The following is a 20668-nucleotide window of genomic DNA, read 5'->3' on the forward strand; positions in this document are numbered from 1 at the left end:
CTGCTTAGGGTGGCGGTAAAGCCGACCTACTGACACTGGGTTGTGGTGAAGGGAAACGCAGTGTTTGTTGCAGGCGCCAAGCAAGGAGTCCCAGCAGCTGGTGCTTAAAAGACCTGGATTCCCTGAAGGCTTTCTTTACAAACAGTGAGGGAGAGAGCTGTGGGGTGTGCGATCAGCTTCACATTCTTCTAATTGGTTGGTGGTGACATGCTCAGGACTCAGCATCGTCAGTACCCCAACCAGTCTGGGTCTGTGTGCTTGTGATCAGCACACAGCTCAATTCCCTCAACTTCCGGGGCTTTCAGCAGCTACAAAATAGCTAAAAGGACATGGCTCAGAATATTACCTATAGCTCTTGAGGGGAACTAAAGGTCCTTGGCTTTGTTTAACGTCTATTATTTCATCTTGCTTGAATGTTTTCCTCTCTGCATTTTCTGACTTCTCAGATTAAAGTTATTCATTTTTTAAGTTTTTCTTCAGACAAAACGGAGGCAGTGGACATGGAATGGGGGAGGCCTGTACTGGGGAGATCCTGCAGGGTCCTGCTCGCTGACAGGCCTAGGAGGCTAAGGCTTTTCTACAGACAAGCAGCAGGTGGGGCACATAGGCTGGGTAAGTGGGTGGAGTCTCTTCCCTTCCAGGAAGGCTCCATAGGGTCCTGTTGCGTTACAATACATGATAACCATATTTGTATTTTATACCCTATAATTAAGCTTGTATGTGGATGAGAACTTCATTTTTCAGTGATCGTGAAGTCAGCTTGAGCAGCTTGAAAACGGAATGGTTCTTCCTAGAATCGGTAAATTTGAACATGCTTATACCGGTGGCCCAGTCTCCTTATATGCAGGAGAGGCAAGCAAGGTGTCTTATACAATTAGAAGCAAGTTAGTTGTCCGTAGAGAGCAAAACTAGAAAGTCCTGGCTTGCTGCCCTATCTTCCACCCCAGGAAGCTCCCTTGATGGCACAACCCCGTCCAGCTGTCCCCACCTCACTGTCCCCAGCTTATAAGTCCGCCCAACCAGCGGGGGGCGAGACTGTTCGATATTTCTAAGAGCCGAAAAATGATTTAACACGTGGTTGGTTTCATCGGCGTGGCGCCTCCTCGGACTTCAGACGCCCCGGGGGGTCGGGCCGCATCCACCTTTATCCTCTCTCCAGGGACCTAACTTGGGTTTACAGGTGTCTGCAGACACACCGCTGCACCGGCAACTTCGCGAGCAGGCGCAACGCTGTGAGCGGGGAAGTGGAGGTGGGACGGGGTGTTCCCCTGCCCCCGCGTTCTGCTCTATGGACACATCGGGCGCGGTGACACACCACGTCCCAAACAAGCACCCTCGAGCGAAGCTCCCATCAAGCTTCAAAACCCCCAGTTCACACACGGCTGGGGTGGGTCACGGTGACGTTCAAGTTCAGGCAGTGACTGCAGCCCCCTCCCAAAGCCCGGGCATGGCAGACCCCAGGAGACCAGGCCCCGGGGCGATGGTGGGGGACAACCTCGCAATCCTGCGCCCACTTTTTAAGTGACAGGAGTTAAAATCTACATCCTGCTTGAGACTAATTCTCGTGGACCGACCTGCGCTGTCCGCTTTGCGCCTGGGAACCGGCGGGGCGCCACTGGCGAAGCCGGAACGCGGAGGGTTGCCGGGCAACCGGCGGCTCCCGGCGCCCAACAGTGACGCCATCGGCCCCGCCCCGCCCCGCGCGGCCGCCCCTCTCCATTGGTCAGAGGGGAGACGGAGGCGTGCCTCGACCAATAGGCGGCGCCGCCCCGGGGGGCGGGACCGAGTTTCCTGGGCGTCGAGTCTGCCGGAAGCGGCGTCGACGGCCACGCGCAGGTAGGGGAGTGTGGCGCGCCGCGGGGTTGGGGGGTGGCCCCCGCGTGGGCGCGGGGCCGGCGCGGCCGCTGGGAGTGCGCGGGGGACCTGGCCGTCTTCCTTTCGGCGGCCCGCCGAGGGCGCGGGGGCCAGGGCGTCGGCCGCGCCGGGGTTCCCCGCCCCCCCTGGGTGAGTCCCGCGTGTCCGCGCGGCTCTAGTCGGAAACAGCCCGGAGCCAGCGAGGTCGCCTGAGGCGGGTGGGACGCCGGTGCTTGTGAGGACAGAAAACCGCGACGCGGCGGGGAGACGTGGGGCGGGGCGCAGGGCCGGGGCGGGGCGCCCGCGGAGGGTCCCGGCGGAGGTGGGCCGAGCCCGGCCTGGGCACTTGACGCGCCCTGCCCGGGCCGGGGGCGGAGACGGCCGGAGACACTTGAATGGCCCGGGAGCAGGGGCGGTGCAGGCCCACTTCTGGGCGCGCTTCGGGAGTGGGGTCAGGGGGGTTCACCGTGGGGCGGCCGGGTGTTTGCGAAAGAGTTGTGGGTGACACCAGGGTTTTTGGCTTGAGCTGAAATCTTCATTTTACCAGATGGCCTTTGAGGGGACAGACCTTGCCAGGGAGATCAGGTTTGTGGAGGATGATGGGCAGTGTGGATTTGACACGTCTCCTGTGAGACAGTGTGTGTGTCGGTGATACACAAGGGTTGGCAGCGTGGTAGTGCGGCTCAGTGAGCAGCGTGGGCGTCAGCAGCCCCTGGCTGGTATTTAAAGCCGCAGGGCTAGGTGAGATGGAGGGAGTGAGAGTCAGTGGAGAAGAAGGGAGGCCTGAGCCGGGGCCCCTTGAGCATCCGCGGGCAGGGAGGTGCAGAGGTCCAGGAAGGGAGGAAGGCCAGAGAGTGTGTGGGGGCGGTGGTGGGAAACGGGGAAGAAAGGGCTGTTGGGAAGAGGGGCAGGTGTGTGGCAGATGCTGCTGTGAGGTCAGGTGCGTGCAGTCAGGGACGAACAAAGCCGTGCTGGACTTGGCCTAATGGGTGAGGCCCCGTTTTAATCGACGGTGGAAGTCTTGCGAACTGAACTCGCCTTGGATTTGTGCAGGGAGAGGGTGTTTTAAAGGGAGGGTGGGAGGTGCAGGGGCGGCACCCTGAAGACAGGCATGGAGCTGGAGAATTGTAGTGAGCAGACTCGGGCCTCCCTCTGAGGGAGGAGACGCCTGCCCTCCCCCAGCACACAGGCCCTGCCTTCGGACGTTGGCAGGACCCTCTTGGTAGCCTTCGGTTTTCTCAGGCAGGAGCTTTCTAGGGGGGCCAGAGTCGCTGTAAGTAGTCGCTGGGGGCTCAGCTGGCAAGAGTCCGCCTGCAGTGCGGGAGAGCGGGCTTCGGTCCCTGGGTGGGGAAGAGCCCCTGGAAAAGGGAAAGGCAACCCACTCCAGTATTCTTGCCTGGAGAATTCCATGGGCAGAGGAGACTGGCGGGCTCCAGTCCGTGGGGTTGCAAAGAGTCGGGCGCGACTGAGCGACTAAGCACAAGGTAGCCCAGAGTCACTGTAAGACGCGGCCCTGAGCTGCTAGAGACTGTTTCCGAGTCTTTGCAGGCCCAGGTTGAGGCCCGATGAAGGGAGGGCCCAGAGGAGGCTGGCCAGAGTTTGGTCGGGAGAGCCTGTTAGCAGACGGGCGTCATTAGTGGTCTCAGAGCCTTCTGGCCAAGCCAGGTGGCCGCCTGATGAGGGAGTGGCTGGGAAGAGAAAGTGGGCAGCTCCCAAGGGTTTTCTTGTAGAAAAAACAGCAGAATCAAGGTGGAGAGCGTGTGGGATCAGAGTTTTCAGATGTGAGACCCCGTTGTTGACTCTGTAGAAGAGGTTCGCCCACAGGGGAGGGAATTGCTTACTGCCGCGGAGGCCCCTGGAGTCAGAGCCTGTAGAGGCTCGGGTTCCCCACTGTAGGGGGAGAGGGGCGGGTCCGTGCGGAACTTCTGTAAGCTCAGTGAGCCATCGGGAATCAGCAGGGGAGTGGAGGGTGTGTTGGAGGTCTGAGAGCCTGTGAGGGGAGAGGATGAACCGGTCATCTGGGTGTGTGGCCACAGTCAGGAAGCGGGCTTTGCTGGGCATCCCTGGGGGCGGGTCTTGTGACTGTAATGGGAGATCGATCAGCTTGGTCCTGGGGCATCTCTGGCCAGGCAGCAGCAGGAACTAGAGTGGGGGTTCTGCTGGGCAGGGAGCTGAGCATGTCTAGAGAGGCACGGTTGTAATGAGGTCGGAGCGGGCATGAGAGGCGAGGAGCCTTAGCACGTGTAGGGGCGTGTCGAGGCAGCGGCCGCAGGTCCTGCAAGGCTAGAGGGTCCCTGAGCCCCAGGACACCCAGAGGTCCTGGCTGGCAAGAGGCAGGGTGGGCTCACAGGGGGATGCTCAGTTGCAGGCTTTAGGTCACAGGAGCCGGGCCGTGGGTTCAGGGAGCAGAAGCTGGAGGCCGTTCTCCTGAGCGGGGCTCGGCATGGTCCGGGTCGGGTGGGTGGGAGCACGGCCGTGTCCTGGGCAGGAGCTGGGGCTCCGGGCCCTCGTTCCTGTGGCTCTGTTCGGGGGGGCCTCCCTGGGGTCTGCCGCCTCCCATCAGAGGTGACTTAGAGGTGACTTAGATGTGCCAGGTGAGAGGGGACATCGGGGGCTACGAGTGATGCGTTCAGATTTTGAAAAGGGTTTTCTCCTTGAGGCGGACTTGCCTTCCCAGGTCCCTGGGTCTTCTCTTGGGCACAGCTGGGCAGCCTCGGCCTGTTGCCGCTGCCTGTCTCGTGGGTGGCCAGGGCCCGCCCGCGCTTGGCTGTCTCCTCCTGTTGGTCTCCCCTGGGTTCTCGGCCTTCTGTTGGGGGGCTATTTGCTCGTTTCACTGAACACTTTTGAGCTGATATCTTAAAATGTCTTCTTTTTCTTTTTTTGGATACTCCAAGTGTCTCGTGGGATCTTAGTTTTCTGACCAGAGATTGAACCCGGACCCTCAGCAGCGAAAGTGCAGAGCGCTAACCAATGGGTCGCCAGGGTATTCCCCCAAATCTCTTTTCTTTTATTGTAGAAATTGCTGGGAAATAAAAAGGAAGAGTAATTCTCTTAATTCTATCCCCTAAGATGCTACTGAGTGTGTTACCCTCTGTTTTCCTCTTGTGCGTATCTGTGTACAGAGGTTCTCACGGACGAGGGTCGTGGCGCGCGTGCTCCGGTCTGCGGCCCGTCCTTCCGCGCTGTGCTGTGCTGGGAGCGCCCACCCGAGGAGGGAGCAGCGGCCCGCAGGCGTCCGTGGGTGTGCGGGCGCGGTCCTTGGCTGCCAGCGTTGTGCGTGTCTCAGTCTGCCGCTGGACACTTAGCGTGTTGTCCGCTTTTTAGGGTTAGAGGTGGTGTCATCCTTTATATCAGGTCATTATCATCCTTATATAAATCTCTGCCCATGATTATTTCATTAGGGTAAGTTCCTTTATGTGGAATTACTGGGCCAAAGCGTTTGATTAAATGTTACCAAAGATTACCAGATCCCCTTGAGGATGGCTGTACCAATTTACTCCCCATCCGCCGGGCGTGGCTCCTGTCCTTCTCATCATCCTCCAGCTAATACTGAGTAATGGAACTTAAGAAATCTTTGTAAAAGACATTTCATCTGTCAGATTAAGTCAGTGATGTGCGCGTATGGCCCAGAAACTCGGTGGTCCTGGGCCTGCACGTGAACCAGAGGCGGCTGCTGCTCAGAGGCAAGCGGCATCGGCTCCCCGCTGCTTCTCCTGGGTTTCCTGCAGAGCAGGCAGACTGGGCAACTTTCTTTTCCTTTAGACTTACCGACTATAGGCCCAGTCTGGTGGTCTGCCCAAGAGGAGTGCCTCAGTGTCCCCCATGCCTGTCCTGTGGCCACAGGACGTGCAGGGCTCAACACGCATGAAGCACCTGGAACAGGGCCCAGCACACGGGAAGCTCTGGGTCAGCACTGGGTTTGGTGGTGACCACAAGGACAGTTAGCTTTAACACCCATCCCTCCAGACCCTCCCCACCACCAAGTATAGGAAATCTTAAGTTGGGGTTGCTCGTGGAAGTTAATCTGAGTCATTGGGAGTTTTGCAGAAAGGCCTGTAAGGAGAGAACACACAGCGAGGGGTCTTGGCGCGGGGACGTAGCGCCGCCAGGCCACCCATGACGGTTGGCGGACAGAGTCAGGGCGGGGAGGTCCCGCCTGGCCGCGGGATGCGAAGAGCGCCCTTGATGCTCCAGAAGTGTTTGCTGGCCTGGTGGGGGTGGGAGACGGGCTTTCCCCTTCGTTTATGCCCCTACAAACAGCACCGAGGCTTTCTGTGTTTTCACTTAGAGCGAATAACGGGATTAGCAGGTTTTTTAAAGTATGTTCACAGGGTGTGTGACCGTTACCGCAGGCTAATTTTAGGACATGTTTCTTCTCCGGAGGAAGCCTGGTACCAGCATTCACCGCACTGCGCCCCTTGCCCAGCCCCAAGCCCCGCTTCGGTCTCTCTCTGTCATTTGCTTCTTCTGGACATATCATGTACACGGCATTACGCCGTCTGGTTTTCGCGACAGGCTTCCCGCCTGCAAGCCTTCCATGCTCGTCCATGGAGCAGGGTTCAGTGCTTCCGTTCTCCTGAATCCCAGCTCATCTGCCAGCTGATGGGCCGTCTCGGTCGCTCCTCCATTACGGATACCGTGGCTGTTGCTGCTGCGGGCAGCTGTGTTCAGAGTTCACGTGGATCCGCTCATTTCCCCGAGTACGTCTGTCTGTGTCGTCCCGGGCCACGTGACTGTGTGACTTGTTGAGGAGCCGGCAGACTGTCCCACAGTGTCCACGCTGCGTTCTGTCCACCAGCAGTGACCGTGGGCTGGCCTCTCAGCGTCACCGACGCTTCCCAGGTCGGTCTGATGCCGGCCGTCCTCGGGCTTGTGAGGGCCGTCGTCTGATCCGGGCTTCCCTGATGAGGACCGGTGCCGAGCTCCTCATGGCTTCCTGTCCAGCTGTATCTCTTCTTTGGGGAAGTGTCCGTTCAGACCCTTGGTCCATGTTTAAAGTGGTCTGTCGGCCTCTCTTATGGAGTTGTGAGCTCTTCATTAGTTCTGGGTGCGAGCCCCTTGTCAGGTATGAATTGCAGACACCTCCGGTTCTGTTGGTTGATTTTTTACTTTCTGGCTGACATCCTTTATAGCACAGAATTTCCAATTCTGACACATTCAGTTATCTTTTTTCTTCTGCTGTGTTTTTGGTGTCATGATGAAGAAACTGTTGCTTAATCCAGGGTTTGGAGAAGGAAATGGCAGCCCACCCCAGTGTTCTTGCCTGGAGAATCCCAGGGATGGGGGAGCCTGGTGGGCTGCTGTCTGTGGGGCCGCACAGAGCTGGACACGACTGAAGTGACTCAGCAGCAGCAGCAGCAGCAGTCCAAGGTTAGGAACTTGTGTGTGCGTGCTGAGTCCCTTCAGGCGTGTCTGGTTCTGTGGCCGCGTGGACGGTAGCCCTCCAGGCAGGAACACTGGAGCGGGTCGTCTCGCGCCCCTCCAGGGGACCTTCCTGCCCAGGAGTCGAGCGTGTGTCTCTCAGCTTCCTGCGCTGGCAGGGGCTTCTTCCCCGCTAGCACCACCCGCGAGGGCCTCCCTCCGTGTGCTCTGAGAGTGCCGTAGTTTCAGCTCTACGTTCAGGTTTGATCCGTTGTGAGTAATGATTTCTCTATGGCGTGAGGAGCGGTCCCGCTTCATTCTACGTGTGCCTGTCCAAAAGCCCCAGCGCCGCTCGTCGAGGAGACTGTTCTTCCCACTGAGTCATTGTGGCCCCTTGTCGACCGTAAATGTAAGGGAATGCCGTTTCCTACAGCAGATAGTCCCTGTCTCAAAGGTCTGCATCGCCATCTCTTGGGACTATTAAAAGAAACCTTTGTACAGTATGGAAAAGACTTTTCTCCCCATTTTTAGCAACTAGACGTAGTGCTTAAGCTTTCTGATGCTGACTCAGAATGCATGCAGGTCTGACTCACTTACATGGTAACAGCGTGTGAATTTTCGCTAAGCCTCTCTTGCTTCTCCAACAAGGTAATCGGCTGGCAGAGCCCTTTGTCTTTTCAAAACCCTGGGTCAACAGTCTCATTCTTTCAAGATTTCTTATTACACCAATTGAAACTTGTAGCCTCTGGCTTGGGGTACTTTCCTGAGATAAGGCTGAATTTTGCGCCTGCAGTTTTCCCATCGCACGGTGGTGAGATTCTCTTGGTGTGCTGGAGGCATCGTGGACCCAGGGGGGCAGAGGGCCTGCTGCCCGGGCTCCGTGTTGTCCCGCCTGTGGCCTGTGGGTGTCTGGCTGGGTCGTGGGTGCAGCTTGGTACCGCGGCTCCCCTCTCTCTTTCCTCTGCAGACAGGGAATCTTGAGGTGCTCTGGCCGTTCTTCAGAGAGAGTGGTTTCTGGGCCCTTTGCCTCAGGCGCCCTTTTCATAGTCGCCGCTCTCCACAGCCCTTGCCTTCATCCTGTTTTTGTTTGCATAGCATCATCCTCGTTTCCTGACCTGTTTGTCTCTCCATGAGAACGTGAGCCCTTGGGAGCGGGTCCTCTGGGCCACGTGGTCCAGTCTGGAGCAGCCCCTGCACCTGGTCGGCACCTTTGCGGGGAGAGCAACTGGCCAGTGGCGGGGGTGGCGCCCGCCTGGGGAGCTGCTGGTGACCTGGGCACGTCCTGCCTGCTGGCGTCCTGGTGGCATCTGTCCATCTGCGCCGCGCCGAGTCCTCAGTGAGGCTGATGCCTTGGGCGGGGCGGGACAGGCAGGTGGCCCCTTGGATGGCGCCTGGCCCGGGGCCTGGGCACGTTGCTCTCACCCCCTCTGTCCGTGTGGCCCCTCAAAGAGGCCCCTGTTGCTGTCCGCGTCTGCTGCCTCTCCTGGCGCCTGCTCACCCTGCCTGCTGTGCTTTCTCGGCAGCGTTTGTCTCTGTAAAAGCATTGACTCGTTCACTCCAATGGGCCTGGACGTCACGCTCGAAGGGAAGCTTCTCAGTCAAGGCTCTTACTTCCCTTGCTCTTTGCTCTGTATTCAGCCTCTGGCAGTGCCTGGCACAGAACCAGCCCTCGATAAACACTTGTGGAATGAGCGAGTTACATGTTTGAGCCTCCGTGCGGGAGTCCAAAGTGTATTCTGGTGTCCGAGGAAGAAGGCGTTGGGTTTGTGTCTGTTCCCGTGCAGTTAGGTGTCCGAAATGAAAGTACCTCTATTCTAGAGACGTGGTATGTGTGTTGTGTGTATAAAACGTACGTGTTACGTGCTTATGTCTGTCTAATAACATGTATGCACACGCAAAGATACACGCATACATGACGCCGGGGCGTGTTTAGAACGAATAAAGCAAAGTGCATTCTTGTAATTTGTTAGAAGGGAGTTGACTTTAGTAGGACTTGTAGACAGAGTTTTGAAGGACTAGGATATTTTTTTAAATGAAGTTTTTCAAGTGTGAAACCTTGATAAGAAGCAAAATAAAACTGAGCTGCAGGGGTCCGGGAAAGTCCCTTGCAGTCCAACCCTAGGGATAAAGGTGAAGGTTTGGTTGTATCCGTCACACGTTTGCCTGTGAGTCCGTGTGTAGCTTTCTCTGCTGTCTTCTTAAGCACGTCACTGTAGACCACCCTGGCGTTCTGTCCCGCCTGCGTCTGTAACACTGCCCATGGGGTCCAGTGATCGGGAGGGGTTCCCTCTCCTGGTTTCTGCTGAACGACTCATCCCCTGCTTGATCGATGTGTGAGGAGGGCTGTGTGTGTGTGTCTGTGTCTGTGTCTGTGGTTTGCACCAGCTCTGTGTGTGTGTGTGTCTGTGTGTGTGTCTGTGTGTATATATGTCTTTGTGTGTGTCTTTGTGTGTGTGTTGTGTGTCTCTGTATGTATGTGTGTCTGTGTCTCTCTGTGTGTGTGAGTATATGTCTGTGTGTGTATATGTCTGTGTGTGTGTCTTTGTGTATGTGTTGTGTGTCTCTGTATGTGTGTCTGTGTGTTGTGTGAGTATATGTGTGTGTGTGTGTGTGGTTTGCACCAGCTCTGTGTGTCTCTGTGTGTGTGTCTCTGTGTGTGTGTCTGTGTCTGTGGTTTGCACCAGCTCTGTGTGTCTCTGTATGTGTGTCTGTGTGTATGTCTCTGTGTGTGTGTGTGTTATGTGTGTGTGTGTGTTGTGTCTCTGTGTGTGTCTCTGTGTGTGTCTGTGTCTCTGTGTGTGTTGTGTGTCTCTGTGTGTGTTATGTCTCTGTGTGTGTCTCTGTGTGTTGTGTGTGTGTGTGTGTGTGTGTGTGGTTTGCACCAGCTCTGTGTGTCTCTGTGTGTCTCTGTGTGTCTCTGTGTGTCTCTGTGTGTCTCTGTGTGTGTGTATATGTCTTTGTGTGTGTGTGTCTGTCTCTGTGTGTGTGTGTGTTATGTGTGTGTGTGTTGTGTCTCTGTGTGTGTCTCTGTGTGTCTGTGTGTTGTGTGTGTATATGTCTGTGTGTGTCTGTGTGTGTCTGTGTGTTGTGTGTGTGTGTGGTTTGCACCAGCTCTGTGTGTCTCTGTGTGTGTCTGTGTGTGTATACGTCTTTGTGTGTGTGTGTCTGTCTCTGTGTGTGAGTGTTTGCACCAGCTGCCCAAGGCCTCCGCCCCAGCGCCTTGCACGCTGCACTGCAGGATGCTCTCGGTGTAGCTGCTGCGGCTCAGAGACCATCCCGTTTCCAGCCCCTGTTGGGCACCACCCGCAGGGGGCAGCAGGTGGGGTGGGGCTGGGAGGAGCAGGCCATTTTCTGAGTCTGCCCCTGGGTGGGCTGGGCTGTGCGGAAGGCCTTCCAGACCTCGCCCCTTGGAGGTCCCCGCGGCCGCGCCCCTCAGGTGGGAGGTGCTCCCGGCGCCTGCCCCGCTCCTCCAGGCTCCGGCACCTCCTGGTCTTCCTCGGCTCCCTCAGCGTCTGGTCCCACAGGGAGGCTGGTTCTGGAGCTCACGGGCGTTCTTCTGTCCATACGAGGAGCTTGAGGCAGCCCTGCGCTCGAGGAGACGGAGCCAGACCTTCTCAGGCCTGGGTCGGTCCTTCACAGAGGCCCGCTGGGGCTGCCTCCAGCACCATGGAGTCGGCCGGCCGTCTCCAGCCGCGGGTGACCGAGGCCTGCGGGACTGCTCGACGGTCACCGCCAGCCTGTAGGGTGGCAGCTTCCCCCGGGGGGGAATGTGAGTTAATCCTTGGCAGTAGAAAGTGAGAGTAACGCCAACGTCAATAATTAGCGAATAGACCAGCGTTCACAGTTTTTGGAAAATTTGGATCCTGCCACTAAAAAGGATGTTTCTTTTCCTCTTTTGGGGGGCGGGGGCGGCACAGCGTGGCTTGAGGGCTCTTAGTTCCCCGACCAGGGATCGAACCTGTGCCCCCCCAGTGGAAGCATGGCGTCTCAACCACTGGGCAAGTCCCCTTTTTGACTCTTAAAAGCCTGTGTTTATGTAGAGAGGGTAGCTGTGTTAAATAAAACACTCCAAAAAGCCTGGAAATGCACCACCCTGTAAGCTGTCCACAGGTGATGCAGAGGTGGGGTTGGACTTTGTGAAAAGGGCGGCATGTTGCCCATGCGTGCTGAACTAGCTCCGCAGCGGCATGTTGCCCATGCGTGCTGAACCGCGTTTCTCCCGTGACGCCCGCCCTCTCTGTCGATGAGAACTTTCATTTCCTGTGTCTTTACAGTTTGTCGGTTGCGAGATGGCAAAACAGAAGAGAAAAGAGAGCGAAGTGGCAGAGAAAAAGAGCAAAAAACTGAAGAAGGTGTCGGCTGTGGAGATGCCAGCGGCGTGCGCGGCCCCGCCGGGCCCCGGGACGGCCCCTGCCGAGGTGGGTGCAGCGGGCACGGCACGCTGGCCTCGCCTGTCTCCGGACCTGGGAGGGCACTCGGTGGTCGTGTGGCTGGTGTCGGGGTGGACAGTCCCCGGCAGACATGCTCTGTGCAGATGCAGCCGTGGGACCGTCAGAGCTGCAGGAGCCTGCAGGGCAGAGCCACGGAGCCGCGCGTTTTCCGCCTCCAGACCTCGGGATGCTGGGGCTGCGTGCAGCTGGGCCTTGAGACCCTCGCACGGGGACGGGGCCCTGGCCCGGGGGTCTGTGTGTGTTTGGAGGCTACATCTAAACGTGTTCTGAATCTGCTCAGAAACGTGTCTTGTCTAAAGCTGCTGCTGCTACCCCCAGGCTCTGAGTGTAACTTTTCTCTGTGCCGAGCTGACTCTGATCCAGTGCGGTGTTGATCAGACGGCATCAGTTGTCACAGGTCCTGAGGAGTCATTCGACAGGAAGTGACAGTTGATAGGCCTCTCTCGCCCGCGTGGCGGGTGAAGGTGCCCACTGGGGCAGGCCCGAGCAGCCTCCGGCCCTTGGGTCACCCGCGAGAGCGCCCAGGGACCACAAGGAGGGCAGCGTCGTCGGCACTGCCTCGCAACGTGTCGGGTGATTTGGGGCCCTGATCAGCCTTAGCTGTGAGGATCTGCCCTTGATCAGCCACTTGGCAGGTCCTAGTCCGGTCTTTCTGGGAGGAGGCGGTGGAAGCCCGGCCCGGCGGGTTGGGGGTGCTGGGCTTGCTCGCTCTGGGGAGCCGTGTCTCCAGCCCTGCTTTTGTTTCGAGCCCGGGCCGTGCGCAGGGCTGGGAGTTGGGGCACGCAGCCGCCCGCGTGTGCAGTGAGGGCGGCGACGCAGTGCGGGGGGCCGGGCCTCGTGCAGGACCGTCCTCCGGGCAGCTCTGTGTCCTGGGGAGGCACGCCCGCGCCTCCCTCCCCGGTGGGTGGGCAGGTGCAGGAGCTGAGGGAGGGGCCTCTGGGTCGGGGTCGTCTCAGCTGTCCCTGCCCTGGGTCAAGGTGAAAGCCAGGCCGGCGCTCGGGACCCCACCGTCCCGGGTGCCCCTCCCCGCCTTCTCCCTGGTGCCCACCTGGCCAGGGTGCCCCCGTGCCCGCAGGCTGCTCTCAGCTGGCGGGCCGCGTGCCTGGCCCTGCGTCTGCTCCCGCCTGGGCTGGCGGCCAGGCCCGCGTCCCCAGGGCCCAACCTCGCCGTCCGCGCCTTCTCTGCCGCTGGAGCCCAGCTTTGCCAGTGTTTCTTGGTGTCCAGACCCCCGATGGAGCCTGGGTTTTTACAGCTGTTCCAGCTCCCATTCGGGGTCCGGCCCCGAATCCCTGCGGAACCTCAGGACGCGTGGGTTTCTCCGGCCTCTTCCAGGACACAGCGCTGATGCTTCTAGTCTCTGAAATGAGCGCCACACTGTCGCGCCCGTGACACGTGATTGTGTTGAGATTTCCAGCCCTTGGTGGTCTCTGCTTGCCGGCTGCTCGTCACTAGCAGCACCCGCGGAGCAGCCCAGGTTTGTGGTAAATACGCATGCCCGGTATGTTGCTCGGTCGTGTCCAGCTCTGCGGCCCCGTGGACTGCAGCCTGCCAGGTTCCTCTGTCCATGGGATTCTCCAGGCAAGAACACTGGAGTGGGTTGCCATGCCCTCCTCCAGGGGACCTTCCCCACCCAGGGATCAAACCCGCGTTTCTTGCATTTCCTGTGTTGGCAGGCAGGTTCTTCACCACTAAGCAGGGCACAGTTCACAGTCTCCACCTAAAACCAATAATGACTCTTAAATTCAGGCGATTTTTTAAGAAGTGATCATGTTTTTGTTCTTTAAGTGCTTGTTGATTGAAAGAAATTTGGAAAAAACAAAAGTGGGGAGAAGCTTCCCGCAGCCGAGCGCAGGGTCCCGGTGGGCCATGCTCTGCAGTTTCCTCCTTGGCCCCTGGGGCACTGGGGAGGGGGTGTCTCGGGCGGCCCCCCTGGCTCGGGACTGGTCTCCAGGGTCGTCCTCCGAGGAGACGGATGCTGCTTCCTCGAGACCACATCCTGGTTCTGCTCATCAAAACGCTTCTTTGCCCGCTGGGCCTCTGGTTCTCGTGGGAAGCCGGGGAGCTGCCGGGCCCCGCCTTTTTAAAGGAGGGACCCCTCCATCTGTGCGGCGTGGGTGGCGGGAGCCTGTGGAAAAGTACTGTCCCGCCTGCCCCCGCCGGGAGCCCAAGGAGCCGCTGTGCTGCCGGAAGTGCCGTCCGGGGACCCACGGGTGCTGTGCGGTCACTTCCCACAGCGCAGCCCCTGCGCTCCTGCTGGGGGGCTGAGGGTCCCCGGGCGGGCGCCCCGCAGCAGGGCCGGGGGCATCTGGCTCCTGCTGTCCCTGGCGCGTCCCCTCCTCTGTCCCCACTGCCCTGCTGTGTCGGTCCACAGTCGTGATGTCTCTGCAGCTGGGCCCGTCTGCTTCTCAGTCCTGGCTGGCACAGGTCACCATATTGACCCACGGCATAGGGGAGTGGGGCTCATGGCCACGGGTGCCCCCAGCCCCAGGGCATAGGGGAGCGGGGCCCGTGGCCACGGGTGCCCCCAGCCCCAGGGCATAGGGGAGCGGAGCCTGTGGCCACGGGTGCCCCCAGCCCTGTGCTGGGTCTGCCAGGTGGGGCGCTGCCCCGGCCACTTCCTGGTCCTCCTGGAGGGGCTCGTGATGTAAATGCTTCGCAGGTCTTTCTATTCCAAGGGTGGTGCTTGAGTCACGGGTCCTGGGGTTGATCCATCTGCCTGTCTCCTAGCTTCTTAACTCTCCCCGGGAGCTGGGCGGACAGCCCCTTCCAGACGGGGCTCCGGCTTGACAGGCCGGAGGATGCATCCAGGCAGCGTGACGCGCGGAGCTGAGGGGTCTCCAGGCCACGGCTCCCCCATGCTGGGGAGATACCAGCGCAGACCCTGAGCTGCATGGCTGGGGGGACGCCCCAGGGCAGCTGTCGCCCTGAAGCCAGTGCCGGCCTGCCACCGGGTCGGGGGCACCTACGCTGCGCTGGCCGCTTCCCGCCCCTGTCTCGACAGGCTGCCTGGGGACAGGGTCAGGGGCCGTCAGCCCAGCCCTCTGCTCTGATCTCACCAAGATGAGTTCTTTATGTCTGCAAAGCCTGTTTCCATTGACAGAAGCGCCTTGACCTTGGGTTCTCGGGGCCTGAGGGGCCAGGGCAGAGGTGTGGGGCGCTGCTGGCTTCACAAGGGGGCTGGCTGGAGAGGCTGGGTCCTGGGCACGGTCCCCAGGTGGCTGGGGTGGGGAGAGGCCTCACTGGGGTCCCTGACTGAGGCGGCGCTGCCCACCCTGCCCTGGCTCCGGGCAGCGCCGTGCGGGTGGTGTGTCCACCCACTGGCCCTCCGCCTGCGTGGCTGTCGGGTGGTGAGGCCCCCCTGTGCTCCGAGCGCCCCCTAGTACGGGCCCTGCGGACAGGTGGTGGGGCAGCGGGCTGCTGTGACCTCCCGTGTGCTTGGGGGGACGCAGGCAGAGCGGGGCCTCTTGGCTCCTTCCTTTTAACCTGGAAGAATCGGACAGGAATTCTGTGGGCATGAAGCCCACGTGTGCTTCATAAAACCATCGAGTGAGGCTGTGAACTTCCTGAAGCCTTGAGAATTTGCTCAGGAAAGTGACTTCATACCGATGGTATTTGCCTCAAGGAACGCCGCTGGTCTGGCGGCGGACTTGTGGTGGTTGTCGAGTGTGGGTGAGGGGTTGCTGGTCTGTTTTCTTAGCAGCAGCTCGCTCTCCCACTGTTCTTGTCTCCAGCTTTGTGAGCACAGAGCGCTTGGTGGTCAGCCGCTGGGGGCTGTGAACCGTGGGCTTCCGGAGCTGAGGGGGTTCCGGGTCTCGGACCCTCAGGGCGGCCCCTGCCCCCGGTCCCCTGGCCCCTGGACTCAGCGCACACTGCGTAGCCGCTCCACACCGAGGTCTTGACACTCGGACTGTGGCCAGTTCGGGGCTGTTCCGGACGTGCTGTGTACAGGGGCCACTGCTTCTCTTTTTCCTGGTGGGCTCCTAGGACCGGGAGGGGCCTACGGAGGCGTGTCTGCGCGTCTGCGGCCCGCCCGGCGTGTGGAGGGTCTCTGGGCTGCGTGCTCGCCAGCATTTGCCGCTGTCCTCCGTGTTTGCAGCCTTGGCCTCTCCTGGGGGTGCAGTTGGTTTAAAGCAGCTTTATTGGGGTGTTGACAGAGTAGACCGCATGTTTCTTCGTTTTCAGTCTTACTGAGGGTGGTCCATTCACGTGCACCCAGCTCGGCCTGAGAGCCGGGTGCTTGCGCTGCGCGTGCGCATGTCCCCGCTCCCGTCCTTCCCCGCCGCGGCCCGTCACCGGACAGTGCCTGGCGCGCCTGTGCTATCTGGGCAGCAGGGCCTTGCCCGTCCAGCTCTGTGGGAGCCCGCGGGCCTGCCCGGCCCGCCCTCCCGCCGGCCCCTTGGCCCCGCAGGTCTGCTCTCCGTCTGTGAGTCTCTGCTTCACAGCTGAGTTTGCGTCGTGTTTTAGGCTCCACGTGGGGGTGATACCCCGTGACCCTTGTCCTTCTCTGGCTTCGCGTAATACGATCGTCTCCAGGTCCAGCTCCGTCACTGCCGGTGGCGCCGTGTCCTCCTTTCTGTGGCTGAGCAGTATTCCACTACGGCGCTCGTGGTACAGAGCCTGCCTGCCAGTGCAGGTTCCACCCCTGGGTTGGGAGGGCCCCCTGGAGAAGGAAACGGCAGCCCACTCCAGCGCTCTTGCCTGGAGGATCCCATGGACGGAGGAGCCTGGCGGGCTGCAGCCCGTGGGGTCGCGGAGCCGCGCGCGCCCGAGGACGAGCCGCGTTGCACGTGCGTCCGCGCCGCGCCGCCCGTCTGCTCGTCTCCTGCCGGGCGTTGAAGCCGGCTGCTTGTCTTGGCTGCTGTAAAGGGCGTTGCAGTGGACGCTGTGGTGCCTGCTTCTTTCCAGATTAGGTTTTTCCGGACACATGCCCGGGAGTGGACTTGCTGGGACACACCACAGCTCTGATTGTAGTTTGAGGACCCTCCACGCTGTTCTCCGTGGGGGCTGCACCAGGTTACACTCCCGCCACGTGGGAGGGTTCCCTCTTGTCCACACCTGCTCCAGCACTCACTGTTCCGGGCTTGGCGGCGGCGGCCGTTCTGAGCGGTGTGCGCTGGTGCCTCAGTTGCCTGAGGTCGCGTCGGAAGCTGCAGAAACGGGGGGCACCAGTGCCCTGTGTCCAGTCTGCCCTGTTGGCGCCGAGCTGTGGTGTCACGCCCCGGAGTGGCGTCGCTGCCCGGAGCGCGCTCAGACTCCGCTGGCTGTGCATGCGTGTGTGGGTGTGTTCCGTGCAGTGTGACCACGGGTGTCACGGCCCAGCCCTGCTGTGCCCAGCGGCTCCCAGGGCCACAGGGAAGCCTGTCTGCAGTCCTGGCTTTCACCGGTGCGGTGCTGGGAGCGTCCACGGGCGCGTGTTCCTGTCTCGGGGGAAACACCTGGATGTGACTGCTGGTCGTGTGGGTCACACGTGGGCAGTGGTTCAGGCCGCCGCCCCCTCCTTGCCCCTGTGGTCCATTGTTGGCAGGGGGCCCGGGCCAGGGGGGCTGGGGCTGGCTTCCTCCCGTCTTCCGGCGTTTGCCGTCTCTCGGTGCTCACGTTGATGAGGACGGCCTGACTTGTCCCAGGAGCGAGCAGACTCTTGCTTTTCCGGCCTTGGAGATGCGAACGCTGCCGTCTTTATTAAGTCTTGGAGCTGCCGGGTGGGCGGGTGGCGCACCTTCGTGGCCTGCTGGCAGCGCCATCTGCTGCGTCCATGCCAGACGCGGCCCTTGCTGTGCCTGCAGTGTGACTGTGGGCCGTTTTCCAGGGCGTCTTTGGGGCTGTGCCCCAGGGCCCGCGGCCTGTTAGTAGGCTGGCTGGAGCTGTGGGCCTGCGTCTCTGGGCTTTCTAGGTCCATTGTTGCCTCTGGGCCTTAGGGTGGAGCTGGAAGCCGTCCAGCGCCCCCCAGCCCTGGGCCTCTGCCCTCGTCCCCAGCCCCATGCCCGCCATCCCCATGCGGTGTCTAAAGCTCAAATTGCCGCTCCATCAGCGGAGCTGTGTGTGTGAGCTCTGCGTCCTCGTGGTCAGCAGAAAATAACTCAGCAAAATGTAATTTTAAAACAGCAGTGCTTATTATTTTTCCTGAGTTATACAAACGGATAAAAAAGGAAAAGGAACCAGAAACGCGCAGGAGCCCTGCCCGCCCAGGGGCTGTGGCTGGCACCGGGCTGGCACGGCGCCCTGTGCGGACGCTCTATCTTCTCCGCGTGTGGGGCACCGCGGGACCACGCCTTTCAGGGTCCCTAGTGCGATGAGAGAAGGCCACGCGTGATTGTTGCAATTTCACTTTCTTTGCTTCCTGCCTTGAGCGGCCCCTGGCTTCTTTCTTGCGAGCTGCCTGGGTGTTTTTACCGGCTCTGTTCCACAGCTCGCCATCTCCGTATAGATTTGAGAAAACACCTCTGCTGAGAGTGCTTTGTCCTAACAGTTCAGATATTTTTCCAGCCGAGTTATTTATATGGCTTTGGGCCTTAGACAGCCCCACGGCTGGCCACCCAGCCTCCCTGACGTGTGCTGGCCCTCTGGTGCCCGGGTCAGTATGGGAAGAGGGTTGTCCTGTGAGCACCGGCTGCTCGCTTGCTATAAGACCTGGAGGACCCTGACCCCCAGCCCCAGCGCCGGAACGTGGCCCGTTCCGTCCCCTCCAGCGGCCTGTGTCCGCGGCCGCTGTGCCTGAGACCCGGCTCCTCCCCACTGCTGTTCACTGGAGTCAGCTTCCCGCAGGCCAGGCTGGGGGCTGCCTGGAGGGGCTCCGCGGGGGCGTCTGGGTGAGCAGCTCGGCCTCTGGGCCTGCCCCCTTCTCCCCGGAGCAGCCTCTTGCCGCCGCCACACCGTCTTCCCTGCGGCGGAGGGCGTCCTGGGTCTGGCCACTCCCGCCTAGCCTGTGCATCCACCACCTTTCCTGCTGACTGCGCGCCTCCCGACTTCGGTCCGATCCGTCTGCGGGCCCAGCCCCGCTCCCTGCAGTGTGAGCAGAACCCAGCCTGAGCCTGTTAAATTCCAGCCTCTGTCTGCCTGCCCCTCCAGCGGTGGGCGGCCAAGACTGGGCGCAGAGCCATCCTCTCCCCCAGCACAGACCTGGGACACGGAGGGGCTTGAAGGACCTGGGGGCTCCTCCTGGCGGGTCCGGATCACCCGCTGGTGCCCAGAGGCACCTCAGGGCCTGGCCCCATCCGTCCCTGCAGGCCCACTGCCCCCTCATCACCCCTGTGTCTCAGGACGTGGGGAGCAGAGCCCCTCGTCCCAGGAGGGGCTGCTGCGTCTGCCTTCTGAATAAACAGCATCAGAATCATCAAGGGAAGTTTCAAAGGGCCCAGCTCTGCGCTTCTGCCCCAGCACTTCCCCTCGGTCCCGCCGAGGTGTGTCTGACAGGCTGTATATCCTGTCCTTTCCGACATCACCCTTGATGTAACCTTTAAAGGCAAAGCCCCCCACCCTTTATCGGCCCTCTGGGCCTGGCCTGCTCCCATCCCCGTGTGGACGCTGTGGCCGCGAGGCGTGTGGAACGTGCGCCGGCCGCCCTGCCTAGGAGGCCCCTCCCTGTGCCGCGCTCCCGGAGACCCCAGCCCGTCCCCTGCCCTCGCCCTGGGGCCCGCTTTCCTAGGGTCTGCTGTGCCCGGGCTTTGGGAGGGGGCCGCAGTCCCTTCCTGAACTTGGACGTCACCATGACCCCCAGCCGTCTGTGACCTGCGGGTTTTGAAGCTTGAAGGGAGCTTTGCTCGAGGGTGCTTGTTTGGGACGAGGTGTGTCACCGCGCCCGATGTGTCCATAGAGCAGAAGGTGGGGGCAGGGGAGCACCTCGTCCTGTAGTCTCTGCCGAGACCACCTCCACGTCCCCACTCGTGGGGAGCCACTTGGCTTATTGTTCTCGAGAGTTGACGTCGCGTTTGTTTCAGGAAGTCAGCCTCATTAGAAGGGTCACTCCTGACTATAGTGGCCCATCAGACAGTGCACTGGAGAAAGTTCTCTAACTTTAGGTCTGAAATGCCAGAATGGACAGATGAGGCCCAGTATTTGTTCAGCCTCTCAAAAGTATTTTCGCAGTGGAATGAAAAGAGCTCCCAGGACGGAGCGCTCACAGCTGGGAAAACAGTTGCTGCTTTGAAGACGGTTTTCCCAGGCACAGGGCTCACGTCTCCCGCTGCGAGGGGCCGAGATGGCGTCTGGTGTCAGTGGAGGGCTCCTGGCTGAGGCCAGCCCGTCTGAGCTGGGCCGCCCCCGGGGAGCGCGCCTTGAGGGACTTGGAGCTCGTCCCTCAGATGCACACCTGAGGCGGCAGGACGCACCTGGACGTCCGCAGGCCCCGGCCTCCAGGTGTCCATTGGGGGGCGCACCTGCACGTCCCTGAGGCCCCGGCCTCCAGGTGTCAACCCACTGAGTTTTTGCTCAGAAGCCATGTGTTAAAAGGCAAGTGGGATTGAGGTCTTGGCTCCCCAGTGACCACCGGGTTTGGCTCTGCTTTTGAGTCCCAAGCCTCTGCTGGCCCGGCCCGTTCTTCAGGGCTGAGCATGGTGGCCACCAAAGCCGGACACCTCCACCCAGCAGCCCTCCTGGCCTGGTGGTGCAAGGCAGCTGGAGTCAGGCTCCACCTGGTGCAGGGCAGGGGTGGAAGTGTGTGATGGGTGTGCCTGGGTCTGGGGTGCATGTCTCAGTGCCAGGACCCGGGGCTCAGCACGCAGGACGTAGACTGAGGCTTACCGACAGGCGTGTCAGGGTTCAGGCCAACCGCTGTGACACCGAGCCCCCACAATGCAGAGCCTGAACGAGAGGGCTCTCACAGCAGAGCGGACGGCTCGGGCCGCCTGCAGCGGCTCCCTGGCCGCTCAGGCTGCAAGGCTGGGCCTCTTGGCATCTTCATCCGGTTCTCCCTCCCCAGCCCCGGCCCCCGGCTGCTTTTTTTTTTTTAAGATTTTTTGGATGGGGACCACTTTATTTTTTGGAGAAGGCAATGGCACCCCAGTCAA

The 20668-nt window shown here is 60.5% G+C and overlaps 1 protein-coding gene across 9 annotated transcripts in view; it reads left to right on the plus strand.

Moving 5' to 3' along the window:
* The window catches only part of C24H7orf50 (chromosome 24 C7orf50 homolog), a 77926-nt gene that overhangs the window by 12050 nt on the left and 45208 nt on the right, over nucleotides 1–20668 (plus strand). For 5 of the 9 annotated variants that reach the window (XM_060406118.1, XM_060406117.1, XM_060406119.1 and 2 more), the window contains exon 2: nucleotides 11490–11633. In XM_060406118.1, the coding sequence (XP_060262101.1) occupies nucleotides 11490–11633 (144 nt within the window). Of the gene's footprint in view, nucleotides 1–1806; nucleotides 2005–11489; nucleotides 11634–20668 lie in introns of those variants that run through there. The other 4 variants (XM_027961272.3, XM_060406120.1, XM_060406121.1 and 1 more) reach the window with 3 other exon arrangements.

Source organism: Ovis aries, chromosome 24, assembly GCF_016772045.2.
Source record: "Ovis aries strain OAR_USU_Benz2616 breed Rambouillet chromosome 24, ARS-UI_Ramb_v3.0, whole genome shotgun sequence".
Taxonomy (NCBI): Eukaryota; Metazoa; Chordata; class Mammalia; order Artiodactyla; family Bovidae; genus Ovis; species Ovis aries.